Source organism: Procambarus clarkii, chromosome 59 (assembly GCF_040958095.1).
Source record: "Procambarus clarkii isolate CNS0578487 chromosome 59, FALCON_Pclarkii_2.0, whole genome shotgun sequence".
NCBI classification, from domain to species: domain Eukaryota; kingdom Metazoa; phylum Arthropoda; class Malacostraca; order Decapoda; family Cambaridae; genus Procambarus; species Procambarus clarkii.
Window position 1 is genome coordinate 22,686,389 of NC_091208.1, and position 23,160 is coordinate 22,709,548.

The window sequence follows — 23,160 nt, forward strand, 5'->3', positions numbered from 1 at the left end:
TCAACCCATGCCACCACTACTAAATTAATAACATTCCATTACAGCAAATTGATGAAGAAAAAGAACCTTGGAGTCAAAATCCACCACTCACTGGAAGTTGCACAACACGTAGGAGCAGCCACCCAAAAAGCTACCCAAACCCTTCAAATAATCAAACATACCTTGACTTTAAGGAAAGTTAGGTAGCGATTCAATTTTGTAAATCTCTGGTGCAGCCCCATTTGGATTACTCTATCCAAGCATGGAGTCCCCATCTTCAGAATGACCTAGCTGCTCTGAAGAAAGCCTCAACACTTGACAAAAATCATTTCAGAGCCAAGTCAACTTTCTTATCAAGAATGGTTGAGGGCCACAGGGCTAAGAACACTGCAAACCAACCATGACCTTTGAAACTTTTAAAATACTGAACAATTTGATGATGGGAAATTACTGAACAATTTGGTGATGGGACAGGGGCATTAGGTGATGTGAAATGTGGCCAACCATTTCTCTCCCGCCCGGGATTCGAGCCAGGAACTCTCGATTATAAGTCGAAAACGAACTTGACTGTATTACAGACCCTCTGATAATTCTTTAATTATTTCCCAAGAAATGCCACACACCGTTAAATAAACTGATTTTCAGAGGTGCACAGAACAGTCTCACTTCAAATTTATTCTACCTAAACCTATATAAAAAAAAAATATATGTAAAGTCAGCGACAAGGAGAGAAGAGATCTTTGTGTTCCAAACCTTCAGTTCACAAGTCTCACAGTTCAGTCTTGAAGATGCTCACTGAATCCCCCGAGTTGACACATGAAGATCTCGTTAATTACTACTTTAGTGAGTGTAGAGACATACCGCGGTTAGACTGGGTGTCACTAGACGAGTGGAAAATGCTGGCAAAGCTCTCGACGCGGCCCCGTCGACCCTCCGCCTCCGACATGTTTGTCAACACTACTCGACCAGTGCTGCCAACTACACCAAAATAAATATATCCCTATGGATATCCACGGGATGGGTATGGGGTGCATAATAAAGAAAGAAATTGATATATATATTTTATATTTATATTTTATATATATATATATTTTATAGATATATTTATTTTGTTTGAAATAGATCCGGAATGGATATATTTATTATATATATTATATTTATTATTATATTTATTATATATATATTATATTTATTATTATATTTATTATATATATATATTATATTTATTATTATATTTCCGGATATATTTTCTTATTTTAAGTTTATGGTTGGGATTCCTTCTTCAGTCTACTCTTAACTGCTAGAAAATTCTAAATATTTTTTTTGTATCTGAATACGGTGTTTGATTTTCATTTTACGAGCAATCTGTCAGTCCGGCTGTCTAGCAATTATTGCTACGTGATTTGATGCTTACAATTCAAATTATTTAGCTGAATTTATCTGAGGAGCACCATCTCAAGTGGCCTCGGCCGGGATAGTGCTGACTTTGTCTAGTGTATCAAAGAACCCCCTTCCATTATATTCTGAGGATTTTTTTTTCTATTTTAAATTAAAATAATGTCTTTGCATTTACGATTTTGGTGGGTATATATATATATATATAGGTGGTTCCATGGGGTTTTACCCATAGAATCGTCTATATATATACCCACCTCCAGTATACGAAAAAGCTACCCAAACCTTAGGAATAATAAAGAGTACCTTTATCTTTAAGGAAAACAAGGTAGTCATCCAATTGTATAAGTCTCTGGTGCGCCTGGATTATTGCATTCAGGCATAAAGACCTCATCTTCAGGAGGTCTCATCTTGCTGTTCAGGAAAAGTGCAACACCGGGCAACAAAAATCATTCCAGAGCTAAGTTGTGTTGATTTAGGGGCGACAATTCCAGAGCTAAGTCAACTCAGGTATCAGGAACGGTTGAGGGCCACAGGGCTAACACCACTGTAAACCAGGCATGACAGGGTGGATCTCATTGAAACTTTTAAACTACTTGTTACGGTAATCTCCTGCTTAGCAGTTGATCCTGTCTGTTCCTTTGCCGCCTATTCACCAACGTATCTGCATGCTCCAACTTCAAGATTCAACATCAACGATAACAACAATATGTGCCTAAATGTATGTCTAGATAGTTCGTGTCTCCCCCCCCCCCCTCCACCCTACAGTACCCGAGACACCTGCTGTCTCACCGGTTTTTTTTTTTTTTTTTTGAGATATATACAAGAGTTGTTACATTCTTGTACAGCCACTAGTACGCGTAGCGTTTCGGGCAAGTCCCTGGAATACGATCCCCTGCCGCGAAGAATCGTTTTTTCATCCAAGTACACATTTTACTGTTGCGTTAAACAGAGGCTACAGTTAAGGAATTGCGCCCAGTAAATCCTCCCCGGCCAGGATACGAACCCATGACATAGCGCTCGCGGAACGCCAGGCGAGTGTCTTACCACTACACCACGGAGACTTCTTACCACTACACCACGGGCCACGGTTGACCAGACGCCACCAGCTAACTGCCACTCTCGATCGTTTAACTGCTGGCTTCTCTAGAATTCGCGCCAAATATGACGTCACGCCCCATATATAAGGGTTTGCCAGCGCCCAGCACCTCCACGAGAGACATCTCCCGTCACACAGGGTGCAGTCGCACCTCCACAGATCTCCAGTATCAGCTCTTGATACTGGTAATGGCTCAGAAGGGCCACCACTTACGGGCTATTCATGCCCGTGCCACCTCTTGGGTGGCTTAATCTTTATCAATAAATCAATCTGAAAACAGAATGTTTTGTCACCCACAAAGTTATAAACCCATGAAGTCACTTACCCGCCAAAGCCGTAAATGCCAAAATTCTGTTAATTTTGGAAAATCCCACTGGAAAATATATTAAGACCACTGGTGGGGGGGGGATCTTCGACAAGCCACCGGCTTCCTGACCTCGTCGAGGCCACTAGTGTTAGTGACCTTCAGGTAAATTCAGGTAAGTGCAACAGGGTATGATTAGGAAATAGTGTTTGCTTATAAATTTAGTAGAATTCAGGGTGAACGTCGAAGAAATAGTAGTTGCCTCAAACGTACTAAAAAAAACACTGGATGAGTAATTTTCTGTGATTCAAATTACATTTTTTTTCAAATACTTAAAAACTCGACTGACAAGATACTAAAAAATATTGTAACATCAATACACAGAGCACGAGTTAGTCTCATTTGTGTGGATGTTCCATCTCACATTGGTATTGTTCAATATGATGACGAAACTAACACGGCGGCTGGAGCTGCATGTGATAGCATGAAACTGAGTTAGATGTTGCTGTTCTAATTCCTGTTGTAAAAAATATAACTACTTCAGGAAATTAGGGACGGCAGAAGAGCAGTCCTTGACACACATTAAAGCGTATAGAAAGCACGAATATAAATGAGTTATGATGTGCTTAGAACCGAGAACTACATTTTATTTATTTTTATATACTTATTACATTCTTGTACAGCCACTAGCACGCCACATAGCGTTTCGGGGATGTCCTTAATCCTAATATTCCCCGGAATACAAATCGTTTAACAGCGGACCCATTTTACTGTTGGGTAAACAGAGGCTACAGTTCAGAATTGATGCCCAATAAATCCTCCCCGGCCAGGATACGAACCCAGGACAAAATGCTCGCGAAACGCCAGGGGAGTGTCTTACCACTTCACCAAGGGGACTGTTAATATGTTTGAACAGCACAAAACGTCAACTAGACAGTGTGACATTATAACTGACATTGATATTTATGGCTGCAGATAATGCATACCTCCACTGTGTGCATGTCGCAACTATGTGCGACACACTTTCCAACAGATACATTATATCTGTGACTGGCTTGTTATCAATGATTTCTGACCAAATGATACGAGATACCTAAGCTCTGTAACTACTTCATACACTCGTAATATTGGAGGATTTTCTTGTGCTCTGCCCAGCTTTTCCTAATACAAGTTAATAGATTAGACTCACACTTGTTCTCCCCTGATTCCATGTATGACTAACCATCATGCGAGATGGGGATATCAGACGAATTCCTAGCGTGCTTTTGATCTACACTCTGCAATCCTTCATATAGAATAGGGTAGCAACGCATTGCTGCGTATAAGGTAAACTTGTTAGCAAAAATAGTGTTATACAGAACTTTGCGTAATAGTGGCTTTAGGCATTGTATGTACTAACTCTATCTATAAATCTATAATTTTTTGTAAAGCCTCTTGTATGTGTGTACTTTACCCGAATAAACATTTATTATTATTTAAAATATATTGTGTTCCTGAACGCGTTATTTACCCGAGGGCCACTAACACTATAGTGACCTCGGCTAGGACAGGAAGCCTTGATGATCTTGACAATCATTAATGCATTATCTATGTAATAATTACCGAGAGCAAGAATAAGATCAAAAGAAAAACAAATAAAACTAAAATAAATCACAGATCATAACAAAATATAATACAAGGTCATCAATATTATCTTCAAACGCCCATCACATCCCAGCATTACCAACTCAGCGACGTACCCCACGAAGTCTAGCGGCATTTGCTATAATATCCCCCGTGGACCTACTTACGGTCACAGCCCCGCTCCTGTGCCAGGTAAGTTCATTACAGGCTCACCATAGCCCTTGCTACTTGCCCCGCTCCTGTGCCAGGTAAGTTACGGGCTCACCATACTCCGTGCTACTTGGAACTTGTCCCGAGTAGCTGAATCAATAACAACATGTTTACAGTAAAGCACAGCCCTGGATTAACCATTAGGCTACACAAGCACGTGCTTAGAGCACCAAGAGGAAGAGGCTACCACGCTGTATCTTAGAGCACCAGGGAATGGGGGCGGGGGTTACCAAAAGTACCGATACATACCATAGCTGTATAATAATAATAATACTTTATTTACATACATAAGATACATGGACAGAGGAAGATACACAGGAGAGACAAGTAACATTGCATAAAACTACTAATTAGCCTTCATGTCAAAATAAGTAACAAGGAAATTAACTGTGAACAAATGATAACTGATGACGTTAATGACCGCTCGTAACAAGCCTAATTAATGTAATGACTGATAACAGAATGCTGTGGGAGCCGTGGTCCTGGGATATCAAAGAGATATCACACTTGGGATATCAGAGATATTTGTTCCTCGTGTGATGTCCATGGGTTGTGTTACAGCCGTCAAGAAGGTGCTGTAGGTCAGAATTAGCATTGCCGTGTAGAGTTTTATACACATGTAGAGCACACTTGCCAGGATGTGCAGTTACTCGATGCTTATTAACACATTCAAGGATTTCAGTAAGGGAAGGGAGCAGAGTGCTGTCTGGGACTAGAGTTTGTAATAGCTACGATTGCTGGTTTATGTTGAGTAATTAGTGGTTAAAGGTCTGGTGATCCCCAGGGGATCCATTGTAGAAGAACTAATCACCCTGGGGATCCATTGTAGAAGAACTAATCACTCCTGGGGATCCATTATAGAGGTACTGATCACCCTAGGGATCCATTATAGAGGCACTGATCACCCTGGGAATCCATTGTAGAGACTGATCAGACAGATTGCAATATATTTTTGCTACACTGTATATGGCACTAGAAATTCAACCTGTTATCAATGAGAACGTCAAGGAATTTATCATATACGAACTATATTCGTTCCTATCTCAGTGACAGACACCAATTTGTTTTTATTTATACAAGAGTTCTTACATACTTGTGCAGCCACCAGCACGTATAGCGTTTCGGGCAGGCCCTTAATCCTAATTTTCCCCGAAATACGACCCGCCAAATCGTTTAACAACCGGGTACCCATTCACTGCTGGGTGAACAAAAGCTACAGTTAAGGATTGGCACCCGGTCAATCCTCCCAGGCCAGGATACGAACCCAGGCCAAATTGCTTGTGAAGCGCCGGGCGAGTGCCTTACCACTGCGCCACGGGGACTGGCATATGCAATATGCACTCAAATATGTAGCCATCGATAACATAACCTCCCCCACTCAACCATTAACAATAGGAGTACCACAGGGCAGCATCTTTGTACCTCTCCTATTTCTTTTATGCATCAATGATATGCCAAATTTTTCTAACACTCTTAAACCTATACTATTTGTTGACGATACTACCTTCATCTATTCTGATCCCCCCCCCCCCCACACACACACTAAATAACAGTCAAAAATGAATTAAAAAAGCCCACTCAAGGATGTCAACTAACAAACTCACATTAAACATAGACAAGACCTACATTTTATTTGGTAGTAAATCATCAAATCAAAGTCAAATTCAGATAAACAATGTTAACATTAGCAATAAAATGAGGAAAAGTTCCATGGCATATAAATAATCAAAAGACTGAACTTCAGCACCCACACACAAAACATAGCCAAAAAAGTATCAAAAACAGTTGGTATACTTTCTAAAATCAGATATTGTTCCCTACTCTCCTCTCCTCTCATTATACAGAATCTGCAGTTAATCTACAATTATGCATAATCTACAGGCCCATTCAAGGCAAATGGGGGGGGGGGACTTTCGACAAGCCGCCAGCTTCCTGTCCTCGTCGAGGCCACTAGTATTAGTAGCCCTAAGATAAATTCAGGTAAATATCCCTGATGAACAAGTATATTTATACTGGCCGTACACTGAATGACAGACTTAAAGAACACAAGAGAAGTGTTAAGTCTGCAGACACTAACAATGCTCTCTTCTGCCATGTAAGGGATTCTAATCATCCCATTGATTGGTCTTCCTCCAAAATAATCTTTCCTGCCTCTACTCTACACAGACGTCGTCTTGTAGAATCGGCTCTTATACACAATGTAGCCAACATGAACTTGAGTCCTGGCTTTGTTGCTGTGGACTCTTCCCTTTCACAGTATATACTCAAATGATCTAATCTTTCTAACAAACGTGACTTAACATAAGCTTACCCCTTCCATTTATCTTTCTTTCTCTTTCCTTTTCTTTCTCTCTTCTCCCCTTTTTCTGTTCATTGTCTTCTCCTACGCTCCCTTGCTATCCTAATCTTTTTCCTATTACCTTCTCCTTCTCATTCGGTGGTTATAATAGGAGCTGCCTCTTATGGGTCAATAGGCCCTCTGCAGTTCTCATTATTACTACTATCCCCTACACCTTACTTTCCTCCTCAGCTCTCTCTTGCCTATTTATTGCCTGTCTCTACCTCCTCATCACAATCGACTTGAGAATGGTCCAGGACGGACCGAAACGTCGTCGTTCCTTCAACTTCTAGTGTGTGGTCTGGTCAACATACTTCAGCCACGTTATTGTGACTCATCGCCTGCATAAATTCAGGTAAATATACCTGATGAACAAGTATATTTATATACTATATATTTATAATTTATTTATGAACATGAATATTATTTATGAAAAAGTATATTTATATACTATATATTACATATATATTTATAGGTACACAATATATTTATACTTAGCCTCACTGTATTGGGAGTAAACATTTATAGTGAGGCTGCCTGTGGTGCTGGTCAAGTGTCCCCGGGCGGTGATTGGTTGTGGGAGAGGCGCCCGCTGATTGGTTGTCCTGGTTGTCCATGTGTACATACCTGGACCCTCTGGATCACTGTCACCTTTACCTGCAGGCATCACCAAGGCTGTCACCTCCACACCTCACAAAGGAGGCTGTTATTATGGTGCCTGAGCTTCCGGCAAGGGTGTGTACATTTCTCTGTACATGTGCAGGTTGCATGCTAATATGTCGTGTTGCTAGCAGCTGCATAGTTAGTGCTGGTGTTGTATATAGTGACTATTCATTTATTTATTTATTTATATATATATACAAGAAGGTATATTGGGATTGTGAGGATACCTAGCATAGTATTTACATTCTTGTTAAGCCACTAGTTCGCGCAGCGTTTCGGGCAGTAAAGCGTTTGAGACTATATCTCCAACTCCGAACAGCATGCAGTATCCTTATTTAAATCCACGAACGAGCTAAAGATTACTATACATATTCTCATGTGTACTCTGTCTACAAAACATTTAAATTTTAATACAAATCCCGACCTCAAAAATGCTTCACAGGGCTGGAACAGAAACTCAACAACAGAGGATACGCCAGCGTCTCGCTGATGTTCCTCGAGTTTAGCTCGACCAAGCCGAAATTTTATGAATATATTGGGTACTGAATTGTGGAATAACCTCCTAAATGCAATGAAATGTAATATGGTCTTATAGGACAGTTGGCTTCGTTCTCAACTCACAATTGGGGACCCTGGGCAGGATTTAAATGGCTGGGGATGTATATTATTGCTGTAGCATACAGATTTCCTTCTCAAATGTAATATAAGCCTATATCAGATTAAATTTGTGTATTTTTCATTTCTGTATATTGAACAGATTATGTTCATGTATAATACCTGTATATTTTATTCTTGCAGACTTGAAGTCAAAAAGCTGATTGCACCTGCTGCCTTCATTGAAAGGCAAGTTGATAAAATTGACTTACTTCTAAAGTGTGTTGAATTACAGTGGCTAATAATATGTATATAAAGAATGTTTGCATGTTAATTCTGAATAATGCAGTAGAGTTGTCTCAATGGTTTACCTATTCGTGTTAACTCATCCTTGTCTATACTGTACACTAATTTGTGTACACTAGATAGATTATGGATGACTACGACTGATCCAGTTTGGTAGGAATTGAACTAGTAAGGGTACATAAGAAGAGTTGTGACTATTAATGTTGATGGGCAATCCAATGTTTGTGAGTGAAAGAAGGTACTGTATATAAAAGGACTTTCACAAGTATTTTAAATTGGAGTGCTCTTACTTTAGACATCAGCTTGCAAGAAGCTAAAACTGATGCTCAATACTTGAAATAATTACAGTATCTAATTCTTCACTTACTAAGCCTTGCAAATTATTAGGTACTGGTAGGAATGTCTAAGGACTATTGGTTTAATTTAAAATTGTTCTTATAAGTTTTTTTTTAACTTATTTTCTGGTCATTACAATATACCAATTGTTTCTGTTTGTAGATAAAGTTTACTGGCATGGTTTACTAATGTGAAATAGATTTTTAGTTTCCTTAAACAGCTTATGATTCATTTATTCCTAGCTCATTCACATATATCAATAGTGAAAATTATTAATTAAACCTTTAGGAAATGTGTAACATTTGGGCAGCCCCTTGTGAATGTGTACATTATTGTATGGTTTATCCTAATAATGTGCATGTGATTCTAAACCCAACCACTTGACTTAACCTAATATTGTGGGTGCGAACCTTAACCAACTACTTTACCTATCTGAATGTTGAGAGTTTAAACCTAAACCAACAAACACCTTGTCCTAATCACTGCCATAACTGCACAAACAATTCTTGTGCTTTCATTTCCATGTTCCATCTATGACATTTCTTCAAATTGTACACGATTCGTATGTTCTGTTGTCTTGAGCAGTGTTACTAAAGTCCCAGGTTATATGAAATGACTGTAGTACTTGCAACAACTCATGATTTCAGTACAGTAATGTATATATTTGTGAAGTTAGTTGGGTAACGATTCTGAATATTGCAAAAAGAAAATTGAAATACCGTAATCGGGATGAATGACAAAAATAGTAAATCAAAATATTCCAGGAAACTATCAATTTAATGAAAGATAAAGGACTGGAGTGTGACGGGAATACAGACGTGAAAATAAATTGACTGGTAAAAAAAAAAAATGCTAATATGAGATAGAGTGGACCACATCATACAGATAAAAATAGTGTCCGAGGCAGTGAGAGATATGAAAATGCGTGGAGGTTGTTCTGCGTGCGTTACATTGCTGCAGATTGAATGATAGACTAATTTTTATATTCGTTTGCAATAGCTGTTGCCTAAATTTCATGTTCACTGTTACAGGGGTTGATGCCAGAAGGAATGAAGACTGCTGCAAAATTTAATTGACACCTCTTGGACTTGTTTGATCTGATATATTATAAGAACAAAGGAGGTTCAAGAATATTTATCACAGATCTTGAAAAAATCTTCTGTTTACTTATATAAAATAACAGAACAGACTAAGATAATGAGTGAGTGGTCTGCAATTGCTCATGAATATGACCCTCTTGCTGCTGGAAGTATAGATGGCACAGACACTGAGCCACATGACCGAGCAGTATGGAGGGCAATGAATGCTCATTATGTGCCCCCTGACACACAGTCTAAACCAGAACACACATTATTTGTTGGTCGTTTGCCTCGTAGTCTTAGGGAGGAACAGTTGTCTGAAAAATTCTCTAGATTTGGTGCACTTCAAAGTGTTCACTTAATAAGAGATATTGTAACTGGCCAGAGTCGAGGATATGGCTTTGTGGAATTTCGGCGTGAATGTGATGCAGCATGTGCTTTCAGAGAGAGTAATGGTTTTGAAATCGATGGTCGCCAAATAATAGTAGACTGGGAAGTTGGACATAAAATGAAGGGCTGGATTCCAAGGAGATTAGGAGGAGGGTGGGGAGGTCGAAAAGAGGCTGGTCAACTTAGATTTGGGTGTCGTGATCGTCTGTGGAGGAAGCCTATTATCATACATCCTCAGCAACCCCCAGAAAATATAGCAACTGATAATAGGCATCGAGATGGTAATAGTTTTTCTGATAGGCGAAGACATAGGGATAGAAGTATGCCAGGTGACAGAAATAGTAGTAGTAGCCAACATAAGCGACGTGATGAAGGAACCCGTGAAAGAGAGAGATTTTATGATCGTAGAAGAAGCAGGAGCCGTGAAAGAAGTGGCAATTCCTCCCAACACAGAGATGGTCGCAAAGGAAGACACGTTTCATGAGAAATTTGAACTTTAACACTTTAGTTCTTGATTGCAAATAATGTCCTGATCTTGAAAGGTCATAATAATTTGTATTTTTCCTGTTAATTTTTATCTGAATCATTATGATTGATTCATCATTAATTAATTCATTAATTCATCCACATAATGATTGCCATCATTATGTGGCAATCATAATGTTCAATTACAATTAATCCCTACTCAAACCTGGCCTTGGGCCTGGCTTGGGGAGTAGAACAACTCCCAGAACCCCATCAAGCAGGTTCTGTCATCTGACATTGTCCACGCTTCATAAAATTAAAGGATCTTTGTTATGTTTGAATCATAGGAGCAGCCAAGTGTTAGCTTTTCATAATAAATATCAAACTATAAATGACTTGGAAATATATGGTCATATTTTATGATCAGTATTTAAAATAAAACAAAAAACTCCAGACTATATATCAAGAACCCTTAGGTTTATTTTTATTTTACACTGTTCAGGAACTAGAGTGGATCATATAATACTATTGTATATTAGACAAAGTTTTAATATTTCAGTATTATCTCCACATCTGAAATGAGGGTGCTATTTGCTACACGATTTATAAGACATGTTGCAGCATTTGAATCCCTATTTGCCTCCCCATGACTGGTGTAAACCTCGGTTCATGTTTAGCGAGTCATTAATAACCAGCTCAAGTTGTGTGGCTAGCTTCCTACAAAGAATGCAGGGAGATTTATAATTAAAACTTACAAAACCCATTATTGGTGTTTTGGAAATTTAAGTAATTGCATGAGAGTTGATGTTTACACAAATGCCCAAAATATTGCCTGCTGTATTCACTTAGATGTGTACATACAGTATTATTTTGTGACGCAAATTAAACTAATATTCTTGCTATTGGTAATTCAAAGAAACCCCCCATTGTTTGGGTCTTTGTTTAAAATTTGTATTGTTAATCAAGTTGGCAGTGCCAGGTGAAGATGAAACTTGCTGTTTTGACTATCTTCATGAAATGTTACAGCATGTAAATGATGTGAAATTTATTCAAATAAAGTGTACTAGAGATTATATGTGTTAATTCTCATTATTAGAGGCTATATCACATGCATGTTGGAAAACTAAAATTTAACAGTTAAAATTAGTTTTGCCACTGTTCACTGGTTTGCCTTTAAGGAAGCATAATCCTCATTGACAGCACTTATTGACCCAAAATATAGAATGCATAGTCACAGTTGATAAGATTTCTAAATTTATGCATCCGAGTGAATGCTCTTGGGTGTGAAGCCGGAGGGAGACTAAATGTAAGAGATGAAGCATTTCACAATTTCTCTTTAGTAACAATTTGGCAATGGTAATGCATTGCTGAAATTTCGTGATTTAGTTTAGTTTGATGGCTTAAAATTTTATACATTTAACTTCTAATATTTTTTTGTCTCATGATAAGTTTTGCATCCTTAAAATTTGTTGGGGGAAGCTGCTCACTGTGTGTTATGCTGGTATTGTTAAAGGCAAAATACTGTCTAATAAAATCTACCCTCAATTTGGTATCATTATTTTGTGCTCTTTTCAAAACATTTTTTACTAATACAAGTAACTTTAAAGGATGATATGCCAAGAGTTATTGTACAGTATGTACAAAATTGGTGTACAGTACTATTGTAGAGTATGTACAAGATTGGTGTACATTACTATTGTAGAGTATATACAAGATTGGTGTACAGTACTATTGTAGAGTATATACAAGATTGGTGTACTGTTGTACAGTATGTACAAAATTGGTGTACTTTTGTACAGTGTACAATACTGGTGTACTATTGTTGGCTGTAAAAAAGCCTATTAGACTTCCAGGTTTCCCTAGACAATGGTTGGGATGTCCATGTTATCCGATTACTGGCCAGATCCAATGGTGCTTAACCAGCCTGACTGAGTGACGTGCATCACCCGATGAATGCCATATGTTCATAGTGAAGCAAAAGAATAATGTACTAAGCTTCTATTTCTTAAGAGTGCATCTACCAGGAATAATGTCTTTAGTATTGTCTACTAATCTGACTGTAAATTTGTTGATATATATATGATTACAAATACTATTTTGAGTCAGTGTATAGTATATTGCCAGATTGAAGTTGGTATTTGAGGATAAATAAGTTTTATTTAACAAATTAAAGCTAAACAATAATAATAATACTTTATTTGTAATAAGACTTATTTGCATATATTATTTCTTTAATGACAGTTCAAAGACAAATTGTGTTTAAATGGCAGGTAAGGATGTACTTAAAATATTTAAATACTAGGAAATTAATGAAAGACCATAATTCTTTTCTTTTTAGTTTACAATATGGCAGATACCAGACATTTAGTAAGTGAGGGCCACAACAGCCAAATTGTGAAGTGTGTCCACTGTGATTCTCAAGTACTGTCCCCAAAGTCAGCGACCTTCCTCAACGAACCATATCCGCTGCCCACACCTACACAGCCAAAAGATCAACCTTCTACACTGACTGAAGATGTGAGCACCTTGTATAAAAAGTACTTTTTGCCTATTTCAGTAAAATTCTAACCATTTACTTATGGTTTCTCTGTGTTGTTCAAATATTACCTGGTATTAATGGGAATTTTGTTATAATAAATGTTCTTGTTTAGTGTATATGTATATTCTGGTATATACAGTATATATATATTTTTGGGTGTGCTGCAGCAATATCCATAATATTCTCTCCCAATAGCTGAACGAGTGGTGGGTGGTAGACGACATGTTCACATTTGACAACATTGGATTTTCGCACTCGGTTGGCAGTACCAAATACTTGGTGTGTGCAGACTGTGAGCGGGGGCCCGTGGGCTGGCACGACAACAATACTAGGAAGAGTTATGTGGCACTGGCAAGAGTCAAGCATTCATAGTTTATTTCCTTTTAAAGTTTTTTTTTTCTAAAGAAATTATAAATTTTTAAAAAGATTAGTATCAAAAATATATCTACTGTATATGGTGAATTATGAGGATCAGTTTGTCATAACTTTAATACTGTATTAATTTAGTTCATTGCCAGGTGGGTAAAAAGATATTAGTGGTAAAGAGTCCACTTGCCCTGTTGGAAGGACATGTCAAATTGTCAGTACATGAGCAAGGCAAGCTGCAATATTTCTTACAAGTACTCATTAAACCAGGCTGTAACTCATACGTCAGGCTGCGAGCAGCCGCGTCTAACAGCCTGGTTGATGAGTCCAGCAACCAGGAGGCCTGGTCGACGACCGGGCCGCGGGGACGCTAAGCCCCGGAAGCACCTCAAGGTAACCTCAAGGTAAGGGCTGTAAAATGTTCCTATGTCTTGACAGAGGAGCTGTCATTGTCAACATATCACTGTACCTGCAGAACTATTGGTGCTGCTCATGGTAGGAAGAGTACTGTGTGTATTGGAGGTTGCTCTTTTACTTAGCAGTTTTAGAGAAGTGCATAATTAGGATGAACAGTTTGCTTTCCACATTCCACAAAAAAGTTGCTCATCTGTTGGGAAAATATTGATAGTGCTACTTAGTTTCAATTATTTTTGTTAGTCTTGAAACTTTTTACTTTATTGCAGTAAAGGATTTCAAACATTTAAATTTTATAAAAGGTATTACTGTATTCTAGTACTATATATATATATGAAATTACAGTATATACTTTGTATACAACTCAAGTATGCTATTTCTTCTCATCTTTCTGAAGACTATATGAAAGCTATAGGGTCTGTTTGTAGACAACTTAAGTATGCTATTTCTTCTCATCTTTCTGAAGACTATATGAAAGCTGTAGGGTCTGATATACTGTATCTGCTAATTGTTTTATGGCATCAAAGAAATTTTCATTAAAATTCTTGTAATGGAATTTATTAGTGTGACCTCGTTTATCCAGACCAGTTATCTCCGAATGCCTGGATAACTGAAAATCATATATTGAGTAAAGATTACGAGATGATTTATTTGCCATTTTATATTTTGGTACAGTATTTATTTTAACAGATATGTACTAAAAACACCTGTAATGATATTTTAATAGGAATACACCAATCCATATTTAGGGAACTACCGTAATTAAGTTTGTGTCATTTGTTATAAATACGTTACTCTGTGTGTGTGTGTCCTCCACTCCTGAACCTTGTTGAGATTTCACAGATAACGGACGTTAATCCCCGTTAACAGAACATGTTCGAGTTAAATTTCCAGTTCACCACCTCCATTATCTTTATAATCCTAAAAATGGGGATCCAGATAATGACAGTTCCATTATATTTACAAAGGGTCTCATAGTACAGCTGGCGTTGTTCCCATCTTTCAGTCGGGGGGGGGGGGGGGGGGGGGGGGGGGGGGGAACCTGGGTTTGATTCACAAGCGGTCAACAAATAGTTGGACTCATTTCCTTTCACCTAATTCCTCTGTTCATCAAACAGTAAATACTGTAGGTACAGTAATGCTATACCTACCTAGTTGGGCTTGCAGGGGTTGAGCTCTGGCTCTTTGGTCTCACCTGAGGGTTTGCATCCTGGGAGGGTCATTAGTTCGACCTTTGGGAGACTTTAAAACAAACCTAAAGGATATACATATATACAGGCTCCCTGTCTCCAACAAAGCAAATTATCATTATTATTATTTATATTTCCTTCCATAAATCAAATAATCATTGGCTGGATGGTTAACTTACATTTATATTGTGTCTTTCATTGAGTATGCACAAGTGCCTGAAATATTGAAATGTAATAAGTCTTGGTATAGATCTTGCCACGTGTGTGTGTGTTGAGATACTGTAGCATGTTTTGTACGTCCCTCACAAGTGCTCAAATAGCTATGGCTACTACTAAGATTCCCTTCTACTAAGTTACACATCTTTATATTCTTCATGTAAATGATAATTTCTACCATTGGCAACTTCAAATACTCTACTGTATTTTAGATTTTCAAAATGTTTTGGAAATGTTTATATACAGTATAAAATGTCCAGTGTATTTATCCCTTTATATAAATCATAATTACTCCATATAAGCATATACTGTACAAGTATCCCCAAACACTTTACTTCATGGCTGAATAATATAAACATGGATTATGTAATGCCATTGAAATTCTTTATATGATGTACTATACAGTAAAACAAAAAAAATAGTACTCACCCATGGATACTCTTGATATAAATTTACCAAAGTGATCATTATGTCCGAAGTATACATTTACAGCAGCAATATTATGTTGTTAAATAATCATAATAGGGAGCAATAGTGTAAAACATCACTGTATTTATTTGGCATCAAGTGCGGTCTTGCCATTTTTAGTCTCGGAATTGTTTTTGTATATGTAGTGAATCTGGTGTCAGTGAGAAATGTTCCCAGTTGGTGGGGCTGGAGTTGTTGACATCATAATGTGGTCATATTGCTAATAATGTGTTGAAAGCATGAGGAATAACCTTAGCAATATTTTGGAAATGTATAACTATAAAGGGAAAGAATTCTACTTTATACATCAAAAATGATTTATCCTGTCTGCCTTTTAAATTATGAATTCAAATATAGTATGGTATTATATATCTGGTGGGTTTAGAGTTTTTACTTTGGTAAATATGTCTGAAAATATTCAGGCTGGTAAGTTTATAGCTTGAGTTTAAAAGATTGTAGATTTAGAAGAGGATTAGTTCCTATTTAAATGGGCCCACTGTGAAGTGAAAACAATATTTGTTACTCTAGTTGGTATAGCAAAAATGGGTTTCATGTAATAGAGAATTTGTGACGATACGTGTGACGAAGGTCATGTTGAAGCCTTAAACTAATTTTGGATTCTCTGTATGCTATTTGTCCTTTGGCAGGAATAAGCATTAACCATAATAATACTTTGTATATAGTCACATAAATATCTTTCTTGGTTATGGAAATTGCTTAATAAGCATTTTATATGCAGTATATAGCGTAGTTACGACATCTCTATAGGAATGATAACAGTCAGACTTGTTAGTTTTACTGATAGTCTAAACTGTGCAGTATATCTCCTTGGTGGCTTCATTTCAGTGACTTGAAAATTATATACAGTATACTGTTCAAGCATTTTGGCATGATGCATTTTTAATAAAGAATATCCAATATGTATACTGTATTTTCCTTTCTAGAAACACCAGTACTGAATGATCTCTGGCCCTATTAGTTGTAATAATTGATAAGTGCTGAATGACTAAAGTGTTCTCCAGTAATGTCTGTTAATTAAATGTTTAATGTAAGTACTGTACCTTCAATGTCCATTTTGTCATCCATACTGCCATTTACCAGGGCCAGGATTAAAAACGAATAATGCATAGTGAATGATGAATTATGCTATGAGGATAAAATGTACTGTACAATGTCACATTGTGCAAATTCATAGCTATGTATTCTTGAAAGCTTGGCTATTGTTTGTAAATTAGAATTTGCCGGGAGGTGGCAAATTACAAGAGGAATTACAACCTGGGAGTTGTACAATTGACAGATGGACAGATGGGAGACAGACAGACCAAAGGCAATGCCAAGTTACCCCCCCCCCCCTACTGTATGTGTGTGTACATTATATATTATATATAAAGAAAACTCTTGACCCCTGAAGGGCCAACCACTTGAGCTGGACGGTAGAGCGACGGTCTCCCTTCATGCAGGTCAGCGTTCAATCTCCGACCGTCCAAGTGGTTGGGCACCATTCCTTCCCCACCGTCCCATCCCACATCCTTATCCTGACCCCCTTCCCAGTGCTATATAGTCGTAATGGCTTGGTGCTTTCCCCTGATAGTTCTCTTCCCTTGACCTCTGAAGGATTCGAACCTGGTCAGCCAGAGCCTCCATGCGTTTTGGTGTGGCCAGTACTATAACCACTCTGCCAGCAGACTGAACAAAACTATTAAAAAAGTCGTCTGGCATTTAAATCCAATACCCGACAGCCCTCATGATAACTTTGGGCACAGACCTTTTATCAAATCACGTGATGATGCTGGGGCCGTATGACTAATACTTATGCGTCAGGTTTGAATGGTCCCCCAAGCCAACATACATGTGCATATTGGCTTGCCCCGACACATTGAATTATTTAATTATAATCACAACAGGTCCGGTTGTGTGAGCATTCTCGAGAGTGGTAATACCATGAATAATATTAATGAATAATAATATCGGTATATATAATTTTTAATTGTGTCGGGGAGTACAAACAATTCCTGAGTGTATTCATATACGTTAGGTTTTTATCCAGGTTTTTCCTCCATCAAGTCCGAATTACTGACCCAGAACAAGCTGACTAACTCCTGGGTACCTACTTGCTGATAGGTGAACAGGAGCATTATGTGAAAGAAAATGTACCCAACCATTTCTGTCCCGCTCTGGAATTTTCAATTGTGCGTCGAAAACCAACCCAACTGTACTACAGGAACCCTAATATTTTCATATAATCAAAGTACACCTCTGAATACCTGGTTGATGGGGTTCTGGGAGGTCTTCTACTCCCCAAGCCCGGCCTGAGGCCAGGCTTGACTTGTGAGAGTTTGGTCCACCAGGCTGTTGCTTGGAGCAGCCCGCAGGACCACATACCCACCACAGCCCGGTTGGTCCGGCACTCCTTAAAGGAAACAATCTAGTTTCCTCTTGAAGATGTCCACGGTTGTTCCTGTAATATTTCTGATGCTCGCTGGTAGGACGTTGAACAACCGTGGACCTCTGATGTTCATACAGTGTTCTCTGATTGTGCCCATGGCACCTCTGCTCTTCACTGGTTCTATCACTGAATACGAGAAGTGAGCGTATGAATACACCACGGTCAACACACAAAGGCATCCGTACACCCATTTACGGTATACAGAGGAACCTTCATACACACACACAGTCTCCTGCCTATGTAAGTAGGTTAATGTTGCAGCACTTGACAACCCACTCGGGGAAATAGTGAACCAGATAGCACATACAGACAGACAAGCTTTATTAGGTCAGAACCTTGGTCTTGTTAACCTTCATTGTCAAGAAACTGTCGTACGAAAGCGCCTTTATCCTAACCTACCAGAGGACCCAAAACAGAAAACGAGACAGTATGTCAATTTCTCGAGGTGTAACACTGACAATTATAAAAATATAAACAAATATAAAAATTCAAGACTATGAAGCCCCCCCCCCCCCCAGGACCAGACGAAGTGTTGGCAAGCGTTGTTACAGTAAATTAAAGTGCTAAAATAATGCATGGTTACTTTAATTGTAATTATCTCTCTCTCTCTCGAGTCCAAGTGGCGCCTGTTATAGGAAAATTGCTCAAATCGACAACTGCAGAAGCTACTTGAGGTTATCTTGAGTTATCTTGAGATGATTTCGGGGCCTTAGTGTCCCCGCGGCCCAGTCCTCGACCAGGCCTCCACCCCCAGGAAGCAGCCCGTGACAGCTGACTAACACCCAGGTACCTATTTACTGCTAGGTAACAGGGGCATAGGGTGAAAGAAATTTTGCCCATTTGTTTCTGCCTCGTGTGGGAATCGAACCCGCGCCACAGAATTACGAGTCCTGCGCGCTATCCACCAGGCTACGAGACCCCTTACTTGTTTGCTTCTTTAAATAATACTATTGAATTTATAAGATACAACAAGTTCCAGTATTTATATATTTAATAAAACACTATTTACGTGCAGCTTTTAATAAAGATTTCACGTGGTTTTACTATAGAGGCCAATCATCTTTATTTTAATTTTATTCTAGCATATTTTATTAATTTTTTCATGTATACAAGAGTTCCTACTATCCCTTTGAGATGTATTTTTTCTTGTCTCAATAAACATACTTGAACTTGAACTTACATTCTTGTACGCATAGTGTTTCGGGCAGCTCCTTAATCTTAATTTTCCCTGAAATACGACCCGCCAAATCGTTTAACAGTCACTGCTGGGTCAACATAAGCATACAAGTTAAAGACTGGCGCCTAGTCAATCCTTCCCCGGTCAGGCTACGAACCCAGGCCAAATCGCTTGCGAAGAGCGAGTCGAATGTCTCACCACTGCGCCAAGGGATTTCATATTTCAAGTAGATGGTTGTGGAAAGGATTGTGTAGTTCTTGACCGTGATTTCGGCAAAGCTACTGAAACTACGCCTTACGGGAGACCCGCTATAGCAAGGTAGTTGGGACGGGTCAGCCTGCGACAGGACAAGTTTAAAACAAGACATGTTGTTACACACAGAGGTCACACTAACGTGATGCATCAAATGATCAAATCCACAAGGGCCGTGACGAGGATTCGAACCTGCGTCCGGGAGCATCCCAGACACTGCTAGTTTTAAGCCATGTTGTTGTTTTAGATTTAGCTACTCAGAACGAAGTGTCCATGTAGCACGGGCTATGGCGAGCCCGTAAAAACAAGACAACAAATGGTTCATATAATACCATTATAGGGACTGTGCAAGCTATAGTCAACCTCTCCTCACCTTCAATATAGACTTGTTCGGCTGAAGGCATAATGTTTTGTTCTTCTTTAGTACTTGGGTTGGACGGTAGAGCGTCATGCAGGTCGGTGTTCAATCCCCGACCGTCCACAAGTGGTTGGGCACCATTCCTTTCCACCCGTCCCATCCCAAATCCTTATCCTGACACCTTCTAAGGGCTATATACTCATAATGACTTGACGCTTTCTCTTGATAGTTCCCTTCCTTTTTTAGTAAGTCGGGAAACAGAAACAAAATATTAATTTAAAATACTGCTCCTTACTTCGCAATTATCAGTTAACTGACCTATCTCTGTTTTTATGGCCATGTCCTTTTTCTAATTTTCATTTGTTATACCTGAAAATAATCTTTTAGGATTTATCTTTCCTTGTCCTGCTATACAAACCTCAGTTTCTTTTTTGCTTTCCTTATTTTTTAACACATGTAAATAGTCTGACAACTTCTTGTTCTAGATTGACTTCACCATTCTTAAACCTTTTGCACAAAGTTTCCTGTGCGCATTGCCTCTTTTTTCCATTATTATTATTCAAGAAATATAAATACTAATACATAATCTTTCATCTTTACGGCAATCATATCATGAGTATCCCAGTAACAGAATTTCTTGGGTCATGAGAATAATCTTGGGAGTATCCTCATGGCCTCATTTTGGACCTTCTCCAACGTGTTTAGTCTGCCTTTACCAAAACAATACACGTCAGGGGCAACATGGGATTCTTGTACTGTATTGTGATTTGTGTATTTGTATTCACTGAATTTGTGCGCCCCTTGAGGGACTTGAAGTGGAGGGGGGTAGAAATAGCCTAAGCTACTCTGTGATGTATTTTTTTTCTTGTCTCAATAAACTTACTTGAACTTGAACTTGAAGGGGCAACATAATCAGTAAAAGATCTCACAGTATGCCATGTGTTTACCAGTGAAATATGAAATATAGAATATAATTAATAATTGTGTACTGTATAGGTTTGTGAGGCCCTTGAGTTATCTTATATGAACGAGGGTAGAAATAGCCTAAGCTGCTCAACCCTTTTGAGATGTAACTTCCTTTTTGTCAATAAACTTAAACTTAATCCATCTGACCTGATCACACCTGACCTGATCATACCTGACTTAATCACACCTGACGTGATCATACCTGACCTTATCCAGATCATCCTCCTGTTTTGGTAGTACTTATAGTAACGATGAGGACCATAGTATATATACCGACGTACGACGAAATTAGAAAGTAGAAATCTGAACTATTGAGACAAACCGGAAAACTATTCTTTACTTGTGTTGTTCTGACAAACTAAACTAATCAAACCTAATCTTCCTAGGCCTAATACACAATATCTGAGGCCTATTAGAGTACATATGTGTGCTATACTAAGCCTAGCAACATTTAAGTTTGTTTTTTAGCTTCATTTATTTTAAAAGAATTCCTTACCAGTCAGTATACTACTATCTAAAAGCTACGTACGTACGAATTCGTGACTATTGACGATTGTCACAATAAGATAATATTAAGTAGGTAATTTCAAGCAAAAATTTATAAAGTGTTAACAGGTACATTGTAAGAAAATTTGACAAAGATTAGTAGGTACATTGATAGCTTTGATTGATATCATTGATAGCTTGATAAATATATTTTAAGAGCTATATATTTACAGTTAATCAATATACATTAATGGTAGGTCTTATCCTTAATACATAATTGTTTAAGGAATGGAGATATTACAGTCATAGGGGAGCTGCTCTTTATTATTATATCTTCACAATACACTACTTGTTTCTTAATCTCATTTTAACTATCGTTTATCTACTGGGAGCGAAATATGGATACAGTACAAGGATTTCAGGTATTTTATCCTTAGTAATAAGATGGTTTGCCATTTTATACAACGTGAGTTTAGATTTGTCTCTAAATGGCTCAATTTTACTACAATCCAAGATATAGTGTTCGAGTGTGTGTCCCTGCCTATGTCCACACACTTTACACTTTACTTCATCTAGATCCCTATACAAGCCGAACTGCCAGAGATACTTGTAGCCAAGTCTTATTTATACGAGCTGTGACAACGTCTGTTAGTCTGCTGACTTTGTTACTTGCCCCATACACATGTTTTACTTCACACATTTCATTGTGATGAACAATGGACCTGCTAGTTCCAAATTTGCAATGTTCTACTTTCTTCAAATTCATCCAAGAGTTTTCGTCGAATGACACTTTAAAGGGACCAATTTGATAACTCAAGATTCCGTTCAATACTGTCTTTATTTACTGCAATCAAGGGCGTCAACTTTATCATGTTCCTGCAGGCCAATGTGAGAAGGAATCCACAACATTTTGATATTTACCCTCTTATTTAGTATACATATATATTTATGTCTACCTTCCGAGACAATCACGTTATTACTTGATTGCAAACTATTTATTGCTAGTAATGAGCAAAGGGGAGTCAGCAATAATTAAGCTGGACGAGCCCAGGGGGCCAGATTCACGAAGTTATGCAAACACTTAAGAACCTGAACCTCTTTTCTCAATCTTTGGCGGCTTTGTTTACAATTATTAAACAGTTAATGAGCTCCGAAGCACCAGGAGGCTGTTTATAACAATAACAACAGTTGATTGGCAAGTTTTCATGCTTGTAAACTGTTCAATAAATGTAACCAAAGCCGTCAAAGATTGAGGAAAAATGTTTACGTTCGTAAGTACTTGCGTAACTAGTTCGTGAATCTGGCCCCAGGTCGCTGGGGTCACCCGCCACAATAACCCTCACCCCCCGCAGGGCCCAAATTTATGTCACCTAGATTTCACAGTACTCTGGGAAACCCGCGCAGGTATGTAAATTACCTGTACTTCGGCCATTTTTTATACACGAGGTTGCAAGGCGACCATTGTTATTGTTGACGAAGGAGATAACATATAGCTCAGGGC

General features: G+C 38.3%; 3 protein-coding genes across 5 annotated transcripts in view; 2 read left to right on the plus strand and 1 right to left on the minus strand.

The window, feature by feature from the left end:
- LOC123768157 (two pore channel protein 1) overlaps window positions 1-23,160 on the minus strand; it is a 95,144-nt gene that overhangs the window by 21,069 nt on the left and 50,915 nt on the right. The window contains exon 1 of one of the 3 annotated variants that reach the window (XM_045758536.2): window positions 841-953. The exons of 1 other annotated variant lie outside the window; for it this stretch is intronic. In XM_045758536.2, coding sequence (XP_045614492.2) covers window positions 841-925 — 85 coding nt within the window. In that variant the 5' untranslated portion in view covers window positions 926-953. Of the gene's footprint in view, window positions 1-732; window positions 954-23,160 lie in introns of those variants that run through there. One more of the 3 variants, XM_045758538.2, reaches the window with a different exon arrangement.
- Window positions 9,912-13,836, plus strand: strat (RAB interacting factor STRAT). Its single transcript, XM_069306999.1, has 3 exons — window positions 9,912-10,048; window positions 13,120-13,298; window positions 13,516-13,836. The coding sequence occupies exons 1-3, from the start codon at window positions 10,045-10,047 to the stop codon at window positions 13,690-13,692; spliced, it is 360 nt and encodes a 119-aa protein (XP_069163100.1). The 5' UTR covers window positions 9,912-10,044; the 3' UTR covers window positions 13,693-13,836.
- Window positions 10,041-10,944, plus strand: LOC123768159 (U11/U12 small nuclear ribonucleoprotein 35 kDa protein). The gene has a single exon (XM_045758544.2). It carries the CDS (start codon window positions 10,045-10,047, stop codon window positions 10,798-10,800), a length of 756 nt encoding a protein of 251 aa, XP_045614500.2. The 5' UTR covers window positions 10,041-10,044; the 3' UTR covers window positions 10,801-10,944.